The sequence below is a fragment of the Eptesicus fuscus genome, chromosome 5 (assembly GCF_027574615.1).
Source record: "Eptesicus fuscus isolate TK198812 chromosome 5, DD_ASM_mEF_20220401, whole genome shotgun sequence".
NCBI classification, from domain to species: domain Eukaryota; kingdom Metazoa; phylum Chordata; class Mammalia; order Chiroptera; family Vespertilionidae; genus Eptesicus; species Eptesicus fuscus.
Genome location: NC_072477.1, coordinates 49,605,522 through 49,625,125, shown reverse-complemented (window position 1 = coordinate 49,625,125; position 19,604 = coordinate 49,605,522). Strand labels below are relative to the sequence as shown.

Below are 19,604 nucleotides of genomic sequence, written 5' to 3'. Positions count from 1 at the left end.
TACGATATGACTCCCTATGACATTCTTCACAAAGCAACACTATGGAGACCAGAAAAGGATCAGTGGTCGTGAGGGATTAGAGGGGAAGGAAGGAGGGATGTATAGGCAGAGCAAAGAGGACTTCAGGGCCATACAACTATTGTGCATGTCACGGGAATGGCGGGTACACATCATCATCCCTCTGTCCACACCCATCGAATGCAGAGCACCAAGAATGAGCCCTACGGTGAACTCTGGACTTGGACCGGTAGTGATGTGTCAGTGCAGGCTCATCAGCTGTAGCCAATGTACCCCTCAGGCGGGGCTGTTGGTAGTGGGGAGGTTGCGCATGTGTGAGGCTGGGAATCTATGGGAGCTCTGGCTTCCCACTCAGTTTTTCTGGGAGCCTCACACTGCCCTGAGAAAGAATGTCTTTTTTTTCTCCTTCTCAAAATGTCTTGCTCTGTGGGTGGACTATCCAATCAGCAGCCACCAGCCACATGTGGCTGCCAAGCACTTGAAAGTGTCCAGTGCAAAGGGACAGCTGCTGTAAGTGTCAAGTGCACACCAGATTCGGGAGACTCGGTCTGAGAAGAAGGTAACAATCTCTCGATAATTTATATTGATTATATATTAGTTATGATGTGGTGGGTATACTGGATTAAATTAAAAAAAAACTATTTAAATTCCATTTTACCTATTTCTTTTCTTAAATATTTTTTTATGGCTTTCAGAGAGGAAAAGAGAGGGAGAGAGCTAGAAACATGAATGATAGGAATCACTGATCAGCTGCCTCCTGCATGTCCCCTACTGGGGATTGAGCCCACAACCCGGGCATGTGCCCTGGCTGGTTCATAGGTCAACACTCAACCAGTGAGCTACAATTAGACAGGCCATTTTACCTATTTCTTTTACTTTTTCTTTACTGTGTCTACTAGAACATTTACACTAGCCTACACCCACATTCTATTTCTACTGGACAGCACTGGTCCAGAGGGCCCTGCGGTGCCATGGTCCAATCCTACCCCAAAACCTTTTGAGTGGCTGGGTCAGTTAAAGACTAAGTTTGAGATTCCTCGTAAGACAAACAAGTCTGAGTCTGCTCAAGAAGTCTCCAATTCCAACCTGGGCCAAGAAATGTCCCACAGGGTCTCATCAGTATCCTTCCGCCTGAGAATCACCAAAGCAGAGAGAAAACCCCCCAGGACACTGGCTCTCCCCCCTGGGGCTCCATCAGAAGTGGACTAGGTCTACAGCGACGGGTCGGCTCCTGCCACCTGCCTTGCAGAAGTCCATTCCCCACTGTATACACCCAAGTGGTCGGCAAACTCATTAGCAGAGCCAAATATCAACAGTACAACGATTGACATTTCTTTTGAGAGCCAAATTTTTTTAAACTTAAACTAATGCCACTTCTTCAAAACAGACTCGCCCAGGCCGTGGTATAAGAGCCACATCAAGGGGCCAAAGAGCCGCAAGCCGCGGTTTGCCGACCACTGACCCAAGAAATAAAAATGCCAAACAAACAAGGAACCATTAAGTCAGAGATGCAAACAGAGCTGCTTCCGCTTACAGGGAAGTGAGGACTAAATCCCACTTATTTATTAAACCAGGCACCTCCCGTTGGTTCTAATGTTTAAGAAATCTCAACCACAGAGGCCCAGTACATCTTTACGGAGCCCTGGCTTTGCAGGCGGCAGCTTAACTATGTTCTGCTTGGGGCCCTCGGGACTGTGCAAATCTAAGACAGCGTGGTATACACACTTCACTCAGGTCCCCCTCCTCCCACAGCCACGACACACTGAGGAGAGAGAGGAAACAGGGATGTTTAAAAGCCCCACAAACTTCCTTCCTGTGTGACGGTGCACAAGTAGTGCTGCCCTTTCATCCGATCAGTCCTACGTGCCACTCCCCATTCGGTTCCTTGATCGTGTTCAAAATCCACCCTTCAGGGCGGCCTCTCACTCTAGCTCAGTCTAGCCCTCCAAGATTCACACGGGTCCCCCTTTTGCGGCCACCGCAGCAGGGCCGGCGGGAAGATGACTGCTTCTCCTCTTTCCAAAGAGCTGGGAAGTACAATGTTCGATGTGGGCCCATCGAAGGGAGGACGATGTTCAGGTTGTCCGAGGACATTACAAAGGGCAGCAAATTGGCAAAGTAGCGCAGGTTTACAGGAAGAAATCCGTCATCTACATTGAACTGAACGAGTGCAGCGGGAGGAAGCTAATGGTACAACTGCGCATGTGGGCGTTCGCCCCAGCGAGGTGGTCATCACTGGACTAAAGCTGGACAAAGACCGCAAAAAGATCCTTGGATGGAAAGCCAAATCTCGCCAAGTAGGAAAGGAAAGGGGCAAATACAAGGAAAACACAATTGAGAAGATGCAGGAATAAAGTAATATTATATACAACGTTCATTAAAAACTTAAAAAAAAAAGATTGGCACGGGAACCCAGCCTCAGCGCCCTCTGTCCACTCCCCAGCAAAAATGGACTTGCTTCTCACCAGACACACTGTGCTCAGTAGTCCACAGCGCCTCGAGGCCTGTTCCCCCCACCTCCTTACCCTCAGCTGCTCTAGTTAGCGCGCCTGCCCATTCCTCAGGCCGCCACTGCTTTGGCATCTGCTCTAACGGGGCAGCTGCAGCCCCATCCCACAGTGCTCTCTCCCTCCTGTCAGTGCCAGGAGCGCTTACTGATGCCGCTAGATTCATCCACTGACCACACGTGTCCTGAGTTCCCGCCATGTACCAAGTATTCAAACGGCAAATGCTGACGTCCAATTCAATGCAGCAGGCAATAAGCTTTACCTCATCTCCCCCCGAGTCTCAGTTTCCCCACAGATTTAAGGGTGACTCTGCACATGCTCGGTGCTAAATACACATTTTGAAACAATGAGCTGCTATTTTGCATAATTAATCATTTATATGTATATTATTTATAATCATTCTGTAGAAAAAGCAAATATGTCAATAACCACAAAGTAATATCCATGAAACTGGCTATTACTCCATGCATGTCTTTCGTATCCATGTAACTATTTCCTATTTCCCGCAAGCTTAATGGCAAACTTTATCTTCACCGTAGAAATAAACTATGGCCCCTGTTCCTTTATTGCATCCAATTCCCCTGGCAAAGCCAAGTCATCCCGTGGATGATTGATTGGTCTCAAAGAGCTGGCTTTACCACTCAAGTTTGTTAAAACATTAGCTTAATATAGTATAGGTGATTAATGAGACCATGTCAGTGTGCTCTACTCTTGAAAGCGGAAAAAGAAAGTCTTGGCAGTGTTACTGTAGGTTACAAACACTGGTAACATTCAAATAATCTATGAACAAACTCCTAACGAGTACACACTCGCCCGCCCGGCATTAAGGCTGAGAGACACACTCAACTATGAAATGCAGACCCCACCCTGCAGGGCCGTCCGCTCTCTTCCCTCCTCCCCGCAGTGAGACACCTGAGAGATTAGCCCAGGTCACCTCGCTAATGAGCAGGGAGACAGGGCCGAAGCCAAGCTCTCTGACTCGTAGGCCTTTGCCCTTTCACCTTCACCACAGGTGTTCTCCGTTCTAAGGGAGGAAGACACCAAGAGAATGATAAAAACAACGGGAGCGAGGGAGGTCGCCTGAGAGCCTCAGGGGTGAGGCACTGGAAGATTCGAGCTGGAGAACCGTGGGGAAAGCCTGGCAGGAGGACGGAGAACGTCCCTGGGGTCAGGAGAATAAGAAGACAGGCTTAAAACCAGCCATGGCTATTGTGGGGCCCCGTGGGCCCTAAATACACATTTCTGAAAGGTACACATGGAAGCTTGGGAATACTGGAGGGCCAGGAAGCCAACGTGATCCGTTCCCAGTACGCATGGTCTCTGTTCACAGCATTTGCTCCGGAGGCTGGACTTTCCGACTGAAAACAACAGCTCTGCCTTAGCGCACCTGTTGTTCTAAACGAGAATAAAATCCAGCCTCTGCGCCACGAGGCGATTCCGTTCCCTCCAACTCCTGAGCACAGTGAAATTCACGGGCGCACTGCGAGCAGAACCCCTGCTTCCTGCACGCTGCTCTGCACGGCAGGCCGCCGCGCTCCTCCCCACACGCCACCACACCTGGATCCCCAACGGGTTTCAACTTGCAAAAAAAAAAAAAAGAAAAAAAAACCCAGCACATTCAATCTGTTGATGAGAATCTCTACATACCAGTACCTTCCATTCCCAGAGAAGGGCTGGGCTACCAGACAAGATCATTAACACGGACCTTTATCAGGGAAAGTTTTTCCTTTAAGAAAATAGAGAGACTTACTGAAAAGCCACACCCTCTTCAAACTGGTTTGGAATAATTCGCCACCGGGGTAAGAACAGACTCACTCAACTCCGCCCTAACGCAGGGAACAGAGCGGTCTCCTCTACCTTTAAAACATTAATAAAGGAGACTGTTAACTGCCTAACTGAAGTGGCTCTTACTGGAGTGAAAAGCTAGACATTAATGAAACACTGTCGAAAACCAAATGATTTACAGTTAGCATGAGCTCTAGCTTAAAGGTGATTTAAAGAGTCTGTCCTTTTAAAAAAAAAACCCTACAGATTGTTTTGTACATTATTGTTTCACTTCAAACACAGAGTTAGAACCAAAAACAGTTACAATGAAATGGCTTTCACTTCTCCCCACAAAAGAAAAGTAACACAGCTTGCAAACAAGTGGAAACAAACCAACAACAACAAAAAAGAGTAGGCCTAAAAGTCAACACTTGAAATAGTAAAAACAAGTTCTACTGAAACAAAGTAAGAGTCAGCTCCAGAAAGACCTAATGGGAATTCCCACAAACAAACAAACAAACAAACAAACAGACACATGTTGCAACAGGGCTGGTCCGCAGAGCGCACCTGACCACCATCCAACAGTTTCGCTGACACACCCACTTTACAGTTTCACGGTGCAGTGTTGATGCGTCACCACAAAACACAGCCCTAGCAACCATGCTGAATCAATCAGGGACTGGATGACACAGAAGAGGATTTCTAAACCAAAAAAATGCACGGGGGTGGGGGGTGGAGAGTGTGTGTGTGTGTGGGGGGGGTGGGTGGAGGTTTGGGCTTCCCCACCAAAGCCCTTACTGTGCAAAATGCTGAGTCTAAAGGACCAGACAACGTTTTTCAAAGAAAAGGGGGAACCCATTCGTGGGGGTGGGCAGGGAGTGCCCACCGTACTCCGCTCTCCACCCCACCCCCAAGCCTTTTTTATTTAACAGAAACTTCCTGAAAGCACACACTTTTCTCCTTGGTTTTATGGTCTTGATTAAGCCTGAGTCACAGGGCCAAGTCATTCTCCAGAAATCCTGGAATCCGGCCCTAAAGCCTTGATTGTACAGGGCGGGAAGGACGCAGCACCACTGGCTCTTGCTTATCCCTTTTGTGGCTGGATCTGAGTCAATATTTGTTTGCTACCTACAGGCAGGTTGCAGCCGCCGGCTCTCAGAGCCTCTCTGCACTCAGCCTCCTGGTAAGGGACAGAGTGGGTGGAAAGAGACCAGCAGGAAGAATGAGGTCAGTTGGCAGGAAGCACTCTCAGAGCTCAGAAATCAAGGCCTTCACAGCGACAGCTCCATTTCAGTGTTTCATGGCCTGCACGTGGGGCCTGCTGCCAACAGAAAGAAACTCTAAACTCAGCCTTCAAGGTCTTCCACACTCTGGACTTGACCGACTGATTCATAAATATCTCTTACACACAAGCATACACGGGAGTGCATGCACACACACACACACACGCACACACACACATGCACACACACCAGCATTGAAATGGAATGCCAATGGTATGGTTCTCCAAACACACTTAGCCTTGTCCTGCTACCTCTAGGCCCAGGTCCTCCAAGTTCCCTCCACTGTGCTCTCTCAATCATGATCGGCTAACATCCTCGTAAGACCTCAGGACACACAAAAACACTGTTACCTTTTCTCCCGCACCTCTCCCTGCTCTGGGCTGTGGCTCTCCGTGTGCCTGAAATTTCAGAGCTGAGTGTATACAGGCGAGCTTCCATTCCACCCGCCCACAGGGTTTCTGTCTTACTCATGCATTTCCTCAGGGGTCTGAGCACAGTGCCGAGCCTAGCACACACTAGGCATTCAGCCACATTTCTGGAGGATGTACACTCATCGGGTCTTTCCTTATTCTGTCTTTTTTTTCTTCCCCCTTCTTTTCCAATGTACCCACCTTCCTCAATTTTCTTTGTCTCCCACAGACTGAATATCTCCAATGGAGTTCCAGTTCCACTCATTCAGACCCGGAGGCTTCAATTCCCAGCGTCCATGCAAATCTTTGCCAAAGCCTGGCAACTTCTTTCTCTTCATCATATACAGCCCATTCCCAGCCCAGCTCGGCACCCCCCGCCCCTCTCCTAGCTCTGTCCACTGGACCACGTGGGAATGGAACCCACATCTCCTATGGCAGGAAAGGAAAGGAAGGAGGTGGGAAGGAGAAAGGATTTGGAGAGGCCTTGGGCCTCTGGTTTCCCCTGCACTGAGGGTGTAGACTGGGTGTGGCAAGGAGACAAAGGGCAAGGATCCCAGTCACCGCCACTCCTGGAGGCAGGGCTTCCCACAGCAGCCTGGGATCCGGCTACGTGGATGCTTCTGACCTCTCTGACCAGACTGAGCTCAGGTGGTTTAAAAGCCTCAGGTTGGACCCTGAAAAGGAGATTCGGAGGTAATCTCTGGGGAACCACTCAGCACAAGCCTGGGTATCTGCTGACTCCTCCTGCTGACCTGCTCCCCAACAAAGGAGATGGGGACTGCCTCTGGCAATAGGAGAAGGAAAAATATACCAGACAGAGAATGGGCGGAAAGAGTATTTTTTTTTAAGGACTGGAATTTCCTCTGAGTTAGCCTAAAACTAGAATAGGGTGTGGCACTAGGGAAAATAAGGGTGGATTCCCATATCAAAAAAAAAAAAAAAAAAAGGCATTCTATTTCTATCAGAGCATTCCATTTCTATCAGATTCTCACAATCAAATCCAAGAGACAGGTTAAGCCCCAGTAACTTTCAGAACAGTTTCCCTGAGGTTAAATGTGATGCTCAGATCTGTGGAGCAGCTGGAATAAAGGGGAAAGGATCCCCAGTCAACTTGGAAACGAACACATTTGGGGATACGGAACATTCAAAATCCGATTACCGCCTGCACAAGGCACTTACTTTGTCTATTTCTCTGTCTGTCTGGTTCACTGCCGTATCCCCAGTGCCTCTAACTGTGAACAGAACAGAGCAGTGGTTAGTAAGTATTGTGAAACCAATGGATGGTTAAGGCAGCCCAGCAGAGCCCGGGGCTCCTTTGTGACACACCCATCCTCAATTAGTGAAAAATGCCTCCGTAGGCCCAGAGCCTGCACAGGCACAGAGGGGAACCAAGGCCCCGGACAGCGTGTTAGTGCCCGAGCCCCGTGCCAATGGCGCAGGAAGAGCCTACAAACCTCAAAATCAATAGCAAGTATAGGAAGATATCTATCTTGCCAGCAAAGCTACTTAAATTAGAAATTAGTCGGGAAACGAATGGCCAGGACTACTGGCCTGAAGTCAATCAATAAAGTGGTTTAATAGCTCAGACACAGGATCTTCAAGATTGAGACGCCAACCCAAGACCAAGCTCCGGATCAAAGCCAGTGTCAGCAATATTTCCTGGGCATGGACCCCGGGCAGGCCCCTTGGCACTGCAGGAAATTACAAAATCCAAGCGGTCTCCAACTCATAAACCCCCAACTGAAACAGTGCATATTGATGGCCACACCCTTCCACTGCGGATGCGGTGGATCCTTTTGGAGAAACGCTTGAAGCTTTTAGAGAACAAAGGGACTAAGGAGAGGGGAGGAAAGTGCTAAGCGGGAATGTCTTCACACCACTGGCCACAGCGGACAGCTCTCCGAACTTGGCCTCTACTAAAATCTTTCTTCACAATGCCTGAATGTTATGTGGCTCCTTGATTCCACAGCCCCCACTTCTATGAATTACAGGTGTGTTTGGGTAACGAGGTTTTCTTTCCTTTCTTTCTTTTTTTCATAACACAACTCCCCTGGGGTGTTGAACATTAGGCCCACCGACCACTCCCAATACTGAATATTAATGAATATTGATTCTATTTGCTAATCTCTAGCTGGGTGTTAAGGCCAATGGAATGGGAAGGAGGGGGGCATTCAGAAGTGGATAAGCCTGGATGGCTTTGGTCAGATGTCAAGAAAGAGGGTCTCGAAGGAGGCAGGAGGAAGGCAGAGAAAAGTGGAGAGGGGGGCAAAGACATAATTTTCAAATTTAAAATAATTTAATCTGTGTCAACCTTAAAACTAATAAAAGTTCCAGAAAAAATATTTCCGCGGTCTATTCTTCCTACCCACATATCCTCCCTCACCTTTCCACCCCCCATCCCCCATGAGGCATGTCCTCTCAGGCCTTAGAAACCAGAGCACCTGAAGCAGGTGTTGTGAGCGAGCCCGAACCACGGCACCGCCTCTAACACTGTTTCAGTGGGAAGGTGCGTTCCGTGTTGCAAACCTCCAAGTTGCAGGCAGGCACAGCAGCACACACCCTTCTCAACAGCATCTGTCTGAACGCAGGAGCCCCGATTCCTGGGCTCCAGAACTTCACGTTCTTGGTAAAGACCCAACGTGCACCCATAAGGCCGCTGCTCTTTCACACACAAATTCAGAAAACCCGTAGCTTCAAAATGACAAACCCTAACACCGAAATGACACTCTAGAACTGGATGGCACAATGGTTTCGGTATGCTTTACATATTTATTTTTGAATGAACTTTTTTTTTTGAAATTTTCAATAACCTCATGTGAATGGAGGTAAAAATGGGTATCTTTAAACCACGTTCATAGATAAGAAAATGGATGTTCATCTCCTAGGTTCTCAGCAGCCAGTTGGTGGAATCCAGCCTCCCACAGCAGGCGGGGACCCACTCCACGGAGCTGCGGGGAGAGGCCCGGGCGCCACACCCTTTTCTGACTCACTGTGGCATCATGGTGACAACCCTCCCTCCCCACAGCACCCCGGGGACACTGCCTCCCTGCTTCAAAGTGGTCAACCAAGTGGGGGACTCTCCAGATCTACGGGAATCAGCTGCTTCTCTTACTACAGGATCATCTATTCTAGACAAAGGAGAATGAGCTGAGGTTTTTGGTGTGTTTTTTTTTTTTTTTTCCATTTTGCTTTGTTTTATTGGGGAGAGGGGTTTGCTACTAGACATTCCCACCCCTCATCCTGCCCCCACGGCTTCCCTCCCGCTGGTCGGTTCAAGTTCCACAAACGAGCGTTTGTTTCAAGTCAAGTAACTTGGCACCGAGGGGGACTACTTTCTAGATGGCCGGAAAGCTTTCCTTAAACGCGGAGGTAAAGGCCCCGCTGACTGCTCCGCTGGGGACTTGCGGCTCCCGGGGCGGCCACACCCTAACCCCCACCTGGCCCGGAACGCGGGGCCTCCCTCCGCACCCCTCTCCCGCGCCGCCTCCCCGGGCTTCCTGAGAGCACTTCGGAGGTGAACGCACGACCGGGTCTCTCTGCCCCGCACCCCCAACGCCAGGGCACCCCCGGCCCCTCACTCCAGCTCGGACCCCCTGGCCACTGCGCCCCGCTCTCCGCAGCTCCCCCGCGCGGACCGTCCCCCAGCTCCCCCGCCGGATGGCCTACAAGGTCCCCGTCGCCCGAGTCTCTTTGCAAGGCCGTCTCCTCCCCGGCCTCTCCGCGCCCCGCTAGCACTGCGGGCCCCGGGCCATAGCGGACGGGCAGGGCGCGCCCCGCTTACCTGGGCCGGGCGCCGAGAGCTGTGAGTGTCCCCAGAAGCCGAGCGCGGCCGCCTGGCCTGGGTGGGGCATTTATAGCGGCCACATCCTCACTCCGCAGGCGAGGCCCGCCCCGCCCGCCTGCCCCGCCCCGCCCCGCCTCCCCCTTCCCCGTCCGCTCCCACCCGGAGCCGGGCTGACTCACCCTCCCCGACCCGCCCGCCAGGAGGGCAGCCTCGCCCTGGAACGCTCCCCGCGCCGCGCCGCGCTGGAGCGTCCCCGCCACGGCCCTGCCCTCCAGTAAGGCGCCCCTGAGGCTTCCTCGACGGCCCTGGGCTTCCTCCCTTCCTCCTCCTAGTTCTCGTGGCGCCCTCAGCCCCGGTTTTGATGAGTAAATGAACAAGACTTTAGTAGACTCTGAGCTTAGTGAAGTAACTTTTTTCTTTTTTGGCGTCAATGCAATGGAAGGAAAAATGGTTCCAAGAAACCTAAGTCGTGATTCCCCTGAGCTGGGGCCCTTGGCAGCCAGCTCCCCGTTACCTCTACAAACATGTTAGCTTAACCTCTGGCCAGCAGTTCCCGGAGGAGCGCGGGGAGGGCGACCCTTCGGCTCCCGCCCTGCCAAGAGGAGCACGCAGGGAGGCCAGAGGCGGGATTGGGGGCGTGGGAGGGGGGTGCAGAGGCCGGGAGCCAAGATCCCAGGCCCCTCCGCCCCCGGGAGGCGCCTTTTCCCTGGGAGAGCTCTGCTCTGCTCTGCTCTACCAGCCTGTGGGCCTCCCCCCCCCACCCCCGACTCAGCCCCCAGCTCGTCGGGCAGCTCCGCGTCCTCCGGGCGGGCCTTCCTGAGCTGGGTGGCGCCGGGGCTTTGGACCTGGATTTCCAGCAAAGAAGGTTCCTCCGCTCCTTCTTTCCCAATTGTCCTTTTATCACAGCCACTCAGGCAGCTCCCTCACTTGGTGTTGCTCAGTTTCTCTCACTTGTCTTCTCTGCTGCTTTGCTTCCACAGGCCACGGGGGCAACACGTAAGCAAACACGGTTTTGTGTGACTGCGCACATCCTGGAGTCCAACAAGCAGAAACGTTTTGCTAAGAATTCCTGTGTCTTTGGATTCCCTCCTTTCACACTCCCTTCATGCAGCTCTTTCTCCTAGTCTTAATGCTTTTGTGCTTTAATCTCCCACCTACCTTTTAAAAGAATATTTCTATTGATATTAGAGAGGAAGGGAGAGGGGGAGATAGAAACATCAATGACAAAGAACCATGGATTGGCTGCCTCTTGCAGGCCCCCTACTGGGGATCGAGCCCACAACCCAGCACAAGCCCTAACTGGGAATCAAACAGCGACCTCCTAGTTCATGGGTCAATGCCCAACCACTGAGCCACACTAGCCGGGCTCCCCCATCTATCTTAACATTCATTTTTACTCTCCAGTGGAGCATCATTTCACTCCTGGGAATCAAAAGTGATAGCAAGGCCAAAAGACATGGATTGCCATGCCACTTAGCTGCAAAGTCCACACTGCAAATGGGGTCCCAGGACACTTGGCCCAGAGCTCATTGCTACCCTGTCCTTTCACTTGCAATGATCCATGATAAGCCCTATCAGAAGGACAAACAGAAAGTAATTTTGATACAATTTCTGATTTACATTTATAGCTCTTCAATTTAGGCCAAAGCCTTCCAGGGCAGAAACTGCCTACTCCTGTAAACATTCCGGGAGGGACAGTCATGGTTGGACAGGATTCCACCACCTTTCTCTCCTCCGCTAGGCAGATTCCACAGCCTCTTACTCCAAGTTGTGCCATGTGTGATAGGTCCTCTGCAGAAGATAAGATCTAAGTCAAATCATGTGGAATACTTGAAAGCCACCAAGTACACACAAAAATGTTTCTGTTTATCTTAGGCACCCAGCAAATCCAAACAGATCTTTGCAGTAGCCAGACTTTGCTTCATGCTACAGAACATACACTGATGTTATTATAAAAATGAAGCAATTAGAAGTCATGGTTTAGAAATAACTGAGGCATGTGGGGCCAATTATGCTAATGTAAAAGAATTTGGCCTGGCCGGTTTGGCTAAGTAGATAGAGCACAGGCCCCTGGACTGAAGGGTCACGGGTTTGATTCTGGTCAAGGGCCTGGTCAAGGGCACGTACCTTGGTTGCAGGATCCATCCCCAACCTGAGGGTGCATGTGGGAGGCAATCAGTCCAGTGGATGTGATGTGTCTCTCACATCCGGGTTTCTCTCTCTCTCTCTGTCTCTCCCCCTCCCTTCCTCTCTCTCTAAAAATCAGTGCAAAAAATATCCTTGGGTGAGGATTAACAAACAAAAAAAAGAAAAAAAAACTTACAAATTTCTTAGTGCAAAGAGTCTCTTTTTTTCTTTCTTTTCCCCTATGGTGTGGGAGAGTGTTTACTACAACAGATGTCATATTACATCTGCTGTCACGCATGCATGCTGTCCTCAAAGGCCAGAGTTGTTCTGTTCACACTCCCATCTCCTGCACCTCAACTCCTCTAATAGTGCCTCGCTAGCACTGATAGGCACTCACTAAAGTTATAGGCTAGAATTATTCACCCAGTAATAGAATGTCAGAGCAGAATGGGGCTTTAAGAGATTAATTCGCCCAATTCTAAATTTTTACAGATGAAGAAACTGGAGCCCAAATAAAGTCTCCTGCCCAGTCCAGAGATTAAATAATGCACCCGCGTTACTTGTTGCAATGTAACAAATTGCCACCAAAACTTAGTGGTTAAAGCACAACCATACATTTGCTCTTGATTTTACAACTTGAACAGGACTCGGTGGGGATCCTTGGCTCTGTGCCTCCTGATGCTGCACGGGGCAGCTCAGCTGGGTCTGGAGGATGGAAAGTGGCTTTGGTCATTTGTCTCGGGCCTCAGCTGGGGTTCTTAGAGTGGCTGAGAGCCGGCCGGATCTTTTTCTCCCCTGACCTCTCACCCTCTAGGTCCTCCTCTCTCTCTGTACCAGGGCAGTTAGTAATGGCAGCTGGCTTTCCAGAAGCAGAAGTTATCAGTGCTCTTCGCTTGGAGACCATGTAAATACAGCCAACAGGCTGGGTTGGGGTGGTGGGCTCCAGTTTGCTGATCTTTGCTTTAATTCATTGTCTGATCAGCTTTTGGCTTTGCCCTCTGGAGTCTTGGCTCCACTCTCCGAGGTAGTCTTTCCTTTTCCTTACAACTGGCCCAGATTTGTAGCTGGGTAGCTCTCTGCTTCAGGCCAGTAGAAACTCAAAGATCCAGAAACCTTTTTAAATTTTGAACTTCTGTGTCCAAGATAGCAGGTCCTTAATTAATACAATTTCCTTTAAAACGATGTGGATTTTCTGTAAGTCTTATTAAGCTTCACTCCATGCTCTAAAATTCATATCCAATACAATTTTCTCAAAAATCATGGATCTTCTGTAAATCTTATTGAGGTTTACTCCATGCTCAAAAGTCTATTCATTAATCTTTCTGAAAACAGACCCCTCTCTCTCTACTTTGTATGTATTAGGCTGTAGTTGAACAATGCATGTAAGATTCATAGAAGCCCTGAAATCATCTTCAAAGTAATATTAAATCTTTCTGAAATCTCAATAATAAAAAAAAAAAGTTTTGTGGCCACACAGGATCTGATCTTTACCCTGAGGCTATACTTACTTTGTAAATTTTCACTTATTTTGTAAATCTTCCACTGGGTAGAATTCTGCTTGAAAACCAAGCATATCTTTGGTGCCTTTTTTTCTTGTATTTTATCATAAGCAGCTAAAAGAAGACCATTGGCACTTTCAACATTCTGAAAATCCCCTTGGCTCGCAGTTCATTGGGCATGTTTCCTATTATTCATGTTACCATAGGCAGCAGTATTGTTAAACATTCTGCCAATACACAACCTAGGTTGCCTTTTAACCAACCTCCCATAGCAATTTCCTCATCACTCTTCCAACCTCCACCAACAGTCTTCTCTCTGCTATGACTGCCTGGCAGTAAAGTCAATGTCACATATTTTAGGTTTTTGTTACAACAACACTCACTCCACATACTAATTTCTATTTCAGTTACCTATTCCCAGAAACAAACCAGCTCCAAATCTTAAAGGCTTAGAACAGCCATCAATTATTTGTTCATGACTTTACAAAGGGCAGAGTTCACCTGGTCAGCTCTTCTCTGGTGTAGCTAGTGTTGGCCAGGAAGACCCAGATGAGGCTGGAAGACTCAAAAGGGCCTCTCTCCAGCTGCCAGTTGCTGGTTTTCAAGAGTGAAAGTAGAAGCTGCAGACACAGAACTGGAACAGTGTCACTTCCACTGAAATTCATTGGTCAAAGCAAGTCATGTAACCCAGACTCCAGGGAAGGGGAAATAGATTCCACCTCTTCATGCAGGGAGTGACATGTGTGCATACTAGTAGGTGGAAGGAATTGTTGGCAACCACCTTTGTAGACAATCTACCACAATCCTTAAACTAGTATAGTAAGTGGTAGAGCTAAGGCTGGAGTATATTTTTCTGCCTTTCAATACACTGCTTTTTCCATTACACCATATTTCTCACATGTCACCATTGCTTCAGTGAGACACAGTTACCTCCAAGTCTTCTACCTTCTGTGCTTTAGATTCTCACTAACCACCAAGCTGTTATTTCCTTGAGCCTTGTTATACGCAATCAGTATATAATAATGTCTGGTACTTGAAATTGTGGCCAGAAGAGGAACAAAAAAATCTGTCTGGATAATCCAACAGCCAAATAATAAGCATTCTAGGAAAAAAAGTATAGGCAAAATGGAGGGAGAGAAAATCATCACGAAATAATTAAAGACAATTTTCTAGAACTCAAGGCCATGAGTTTTTAGATTGAAAAAAGCCACAATAAATGGAAAACAGACAGTCCCAAGGCAGATTATCATGAAAGTTTAGAATACTGGGTGAGGACAGGGGCAAGGTCCTGAAAGATTTCAGAGAGATGAAAAAATGGTCCTATATGAAGGGTAAGAAATAGGAATGATATTATGCTCAGTATTCAGATCCTGGTTTCTAAATACCATTCCCCAGTAAATGAGTCAGTTCTCTTTGGAGAAGCAGCTGGCTTCAGAGATCAGACAGAGAAAAGACATGATGAGCTTTGTGCTAAACAACTGATGGAACATGTGGAAAAGGCACAAAAGCCAATTTGAAGGGGCTCTCACTGGTTAAAATTTGGAATAATTTAGCATTGTATTGGATAATAATAGAAATTGATTATATCATACTGACTAGTCTAAACAGATAGTAAAAAAAATACACAAAAAGATGGGATAGGGAAAGCTCTTATTTACAAAATAATGCCAACGTATACCTGTATCTGAAAAGATAATCATTTCTTTGCAAGTAGATTCCATACCCAGCCAAACTATAAACCAAGAATTCATACATAAGAAACATGTCTCAAAGATGCTGTTTATGCCAGGGTGCCCTGTATTCATTTCCTGGAGCTGCCATAACAAATGACCAAAAACCAGGTGGTTATAAACGACAGAAATTCATTCTCTCAGCGTCTGGAGGCCAGAAGTCTGAAATCAAGGTATCAACAGTGCCACACCTCTCTGGAGGCTCTAAGGGAGATTCATTCCTTGTCTCTTCCAGCTTCTCGTGGCTGTTCCTTCACATCACTCCAGTCTCTGCCTTCATCTTCACATGGCCTTCTTCTCAGCTTCTGTGTCTTCCCACTTCTGTCTCTTATAAGAACACTTGTCACTGGATTTAGGAACCAACTGGATAATCAAGGATGATCTCATCTTGAGACCCATAACTTCATTATATGTGCAAAGACCCTTTTTCCAGATACGGATATAGTCACAGATTCTGAAGTTTAGGATGTGGTCACATGTTTGGGGGCCACCATTCATTCTAATACACAGCTTTTCCAAGAAGCACTGGATCCAGAAAATGGGATTACTGCAAAACTAAGTGAGTAGAGCCAGGCCAGTGTTGCTCAGTGGTTGAGCATCAACCTATGAACCAGGAGCTCACAGTTCGATTCCCAGTCAGGGCACATGTCCAGGTTGCAGGCTGGATCCCCAGTAGGGGGCATGCAGGAAGAAGTCCAGTAATGATTCTCTCTCTCTCTCTCCTTTCTCTCTCTCTCCCTTCCTTTCTCAAATCAATAACAATATATTTTATAAAAAAAATAAATTAGAATTCCCAGAATAATGGGGAGGAGAGATCTTGGACCCACAGCTGTTCAGGAGGTACACAGAGTGACCAGTCTAGACTGGAGAAGAGAACTGAGGCTCTAAGGAGGATACCCAAAGAAGAGGAGGAGGAAGCAATTACTCAATGAGTTTGAAGGTACTGAGAAGAAATAAACAGCTTTATTGGATGATTTTGGAATGAATAAGTAAGAGTGACAAGAGAAGTATCATATGAAAAGCTCAAGGAAAACAAAAAATTACTGCAGAGTGCTCCACATTGAATGTGTGTGTCCTCCCAAAATTCACACATGGAAACCTACTCCTCATGGGAGGGTATTTGAAGGTGGGGCCTTTGGGAGGTGATTAGGCCTCCTGCGGGATTAGTACCCTTAGAAGAGGCCCCAGAGTATGCCCTCACCCCAGTCCATGTGAAGTTACAGAGAGAAAACGGCTGTCCACGGACCAGGAAGTGGGTCTTCACCAGACCTTGATCTTGAAATTTTCATTCCCCAGAACTGTGAGAAATAAATGTATGTTGTTTATAAACTATGCAATCTATGGTGGTTTATTGTAGCAGCCTGAACAAATTAAGACACAACGTATTACAGTCTCCAAAGATGACCATGATAATATTTTCCATCTTGTATGCTCTTCTAGAATTTCCTCACTTCCCAGCAGAAGGAGTGTATGCCCACTCCCCTTGAACTTCATGACCCGTTGTGAATTATTTGACCAACAGAATACAGCAGAAGTGACTTCTGAGGCTAGATCATGGATGCATTTCTATCTTGTTTATTTGGGAGATGTGCCTTGGAATCCAGCCACCATGCCATGAGGAAGCCCAAGCAGCCTGCGGAGAGGAACCAAGGTCCTCAGCTGACAGCCAGGACCAACTTGCCAGCTATGTGAGCCACCTTGAAAGTGGATCATCCAGCCTCCTCCTGAGCCGCCCCAGCTGAAGCTGTATGGAGCAGAGAAAAGCATCCCCCCACTAAGCTCTAGCCAAACTGCACACTAGGAAGCAAAACACATTCTTATTGTTACAAGAAACTAAATTCGGAGTTGGTTAGTTATGCAGCAGTATATAACTGAATCAGTTACCATGAGAGGGAAATATAAACATAGTACATTAAAAGGCTCAGGTTATGTTTCTATAATCAAAATTCTGCAAAAATATTTAGACAAAAATGATGCAACCATTTTTAGAGTATGTGGGTATGTACATAAAAATATGTATTTTTCATAGTAGACAATAGATACTATTTAAAACTGAAAAATTGGAAAACACTGGCATGTTATTCAGAAATATATTGGTGAATCTCCATAAGAAATAGCTACAAGTGTTGAAAATGTTTGGCTTTGGAGAGCAGAAATTGTGGGTATTGTGGATCAAGGTAACTGCTATCTGGGAGTGTGTGTGTGTGTGTGTGTGTGTGTGTGTGTGTGTGTGTGTAAGCTATGAAAGAAAGTATGAATTTCCCACTCAATATATATTTTTATTTTTTTCCTTAGCAACAAACACGGTGTTATTTTCCCCCCCAGTAGCTAGCATGTACTAAGCTAAAGATTACAGTCTTCAGCTTCTTTTGGAATTAGATGTGTTGATTTAACTAAATTCTGGCCAAGAAGAAGCCAATGAAATTTATAAGGTACGGTTTCAATAAAACCACTTTAAAGAGAAAACAGTTGACATGGCTTTCCCGCTCCCCCCCACCCCACCACCACCACCGTTATTTCTTCCTATTTCCTTTGCCTACTACTTGATGTGATGGCTGGAGCTCTCTCTGTTACCATGGACCTTGAGAAAAACTGGAAAATGAGAAATAGGCACGAAGGATGAAAAACCAAAAACTTGAGGATAAAAAACAAAAGCACAGGAGGAAAGTTAGGAGGAGACCATTTCCCTGATGACTGTGAAATCATCAATTCAACCTGGACTGCTTTCCTTCAGATATCCTATATAATAAAAGCATAATATGCAAATTGACCGAACAGCGGAACAACTGGTCACTATGACGCACACTGACCACCAGGGGGATGACGCTCAATGCAGGAGCTGCCCCCTAGTGGTCAGTGCGCTCCCACAGGGGGAGCACCGCTCAGCCAGAAGCCGGGCTCACGGCTGGCGAGCGCAGCAGTAGTGGCGGGAGCCTCTCCTGCCTCTGCTGTAGGCAGGTGGTAAGGAGCAAGGGTCCCAGACTGCAAGAGCCCTGGACTGCGAGAGGGGTGTCTGACTGCTGGCTTAGGCAGACATCCCCCGAGGGGTCCTGGACCGTGAGAGGGCACAGGGTGGGCTAAAGGACCCCCCTCCCCCGCCCAGTGCATGAATCTTGTGCACCGGGCCTCTAGTATTTTATATAAAAGAAAAAACACATTTATACCTTATTTAAATTACTTATTTCCAGTCTCTGTTACTAACAAATTTAACTCTAATTGATATACAACTATATAGACTTCTTGGGTAAATATGTGGCTTTTAGAAATATTCACACGTATAACTTGGCTAAAGATAAAAATTAAAAGAGGAAGGAAAGAAAGAAGAAAAGGAGAGGGGGGGGGGGGAAGATAATCAGAGACTGAGTGAACACAAAATGGGATTTTGACTGAGCTGGTCCCAGGTTCTCATTCTGTTTCTGCCTCTTCCTGGCCAGGTGGAGTTGGGAAAACCAGTTTTCTAATTTGTGGGTATGGCAGGACCATTGTAAAGATTAGACAACGTATAAAAAGTGCCTGGTAGGGGTTGAAGAAACAGTGGTTATTTCACTAGTTTTTGGATGTTTTCAGCATCTAGCCCTGCTGAACTCATGGTAAACGATTCAATAAGCTATTGCTGAATTAAGGTATCATGACCCAAATCACACAAGGTGCTCTTGGTGTGGACAAATTATGATGTCTACTTTCATGGAAGCAAGTACAGCAGCTCCAACCTCTCTTTCCCAGCTGTAACCGATACTTTCGTTTCAATTCTTGCTCTACAAGGCATCCAGAATTACCTTTCTTAAAAAATAGTTCTGATTATATGACTCCTCCCGGAAACCCTTTCCATGGGGTCTGACCTACCTGGTGGTCTTATTTCCCACATTTCCCCCTCACTCCCATCATGCACCACTGCCAAGCACATTCACACTCCATGCCTTTCTCCATGCTGTTCCCCTGCCTGGAATGCCTTTCCCGTTTTCCTCAATGGTGAACCTTGCCTCATCTTCAGCCTTAGAGCAAATATTATTTTCTCATGAAGGAAAGCCTTTCCCAAGCCCTTCAGGCAGATGTGGCTCTAATCTGCTTCTCTTTGCAATTTTCATAAACCTCTCCTCTCTCAGTGGTCACCTTGCACCGTTGTCTTTTATTTATTGGTCTCTGTAACCAGGCAGGAGCTCCCTCAGGAGAGGCATTTGCTTGTTTCCTGTTGTGCAGACATTGTCTTACCAGTACCTGTTACTATTGGACTTCTCGCCACAAATGCACTACATTGCTCTCATTCCTCCTTTCGCTCACCTGCCAAAAATTAAAAAGTTGATAGTATCCAGTGCCATTGGAAATGGGTGAGTTGGGAATTCTCATATGCTATGGTGGGAAGGCAATGCAGTAGTATCTATCCATGTTTAAGATGTCCATGTCCTTGAAATCTAGAAAGCTATCCTGAAGAGGTCAGACATGACCACAACAGTATGTGTGTAAGGATTTTTACTGCAGCATTTT

At 47.4% G+C, this 19,604-nt stretch overlaps 1 protein-coding gene across 3 annotated transcripts in view; it reads right to left on the bottom strand.

The window, feature by feature from the left end:
* Window positions 1-9,858, bottom strand: part of ANXA2 (annexin A2) — a 42,727-nt gene extending 32,869 nt beyond the window's left edge. The window contains exons 1-2 of one of the 3 annotated variants that reach the window (XM_028142018.2): window positions 9,764-9,827; window positions 7,162-7,214 (exon numbers count right to left, since the gene is read on the bottom strand). Coding sequence is in view for 2 of the 3 variants with exons in the window: in XM_028142017.2 (XP_027997818.2) it covers window positions 5,923-6,043 (121 nt within the window). In the remaining variant the exon portion in view is untranslated. Of the gene's footprint in view, window positions 1-5,922; window positions 6,156-7,161; window positions 7,215-9,763 lie in introns of those variants that run through there. The other 2 variants (XM_008139171.3, XM_028142017.2) reach the window with 2 other exon arrangements.
* Window positions 9,859-19,604: the final 9,746 nt, after the last annotated feature.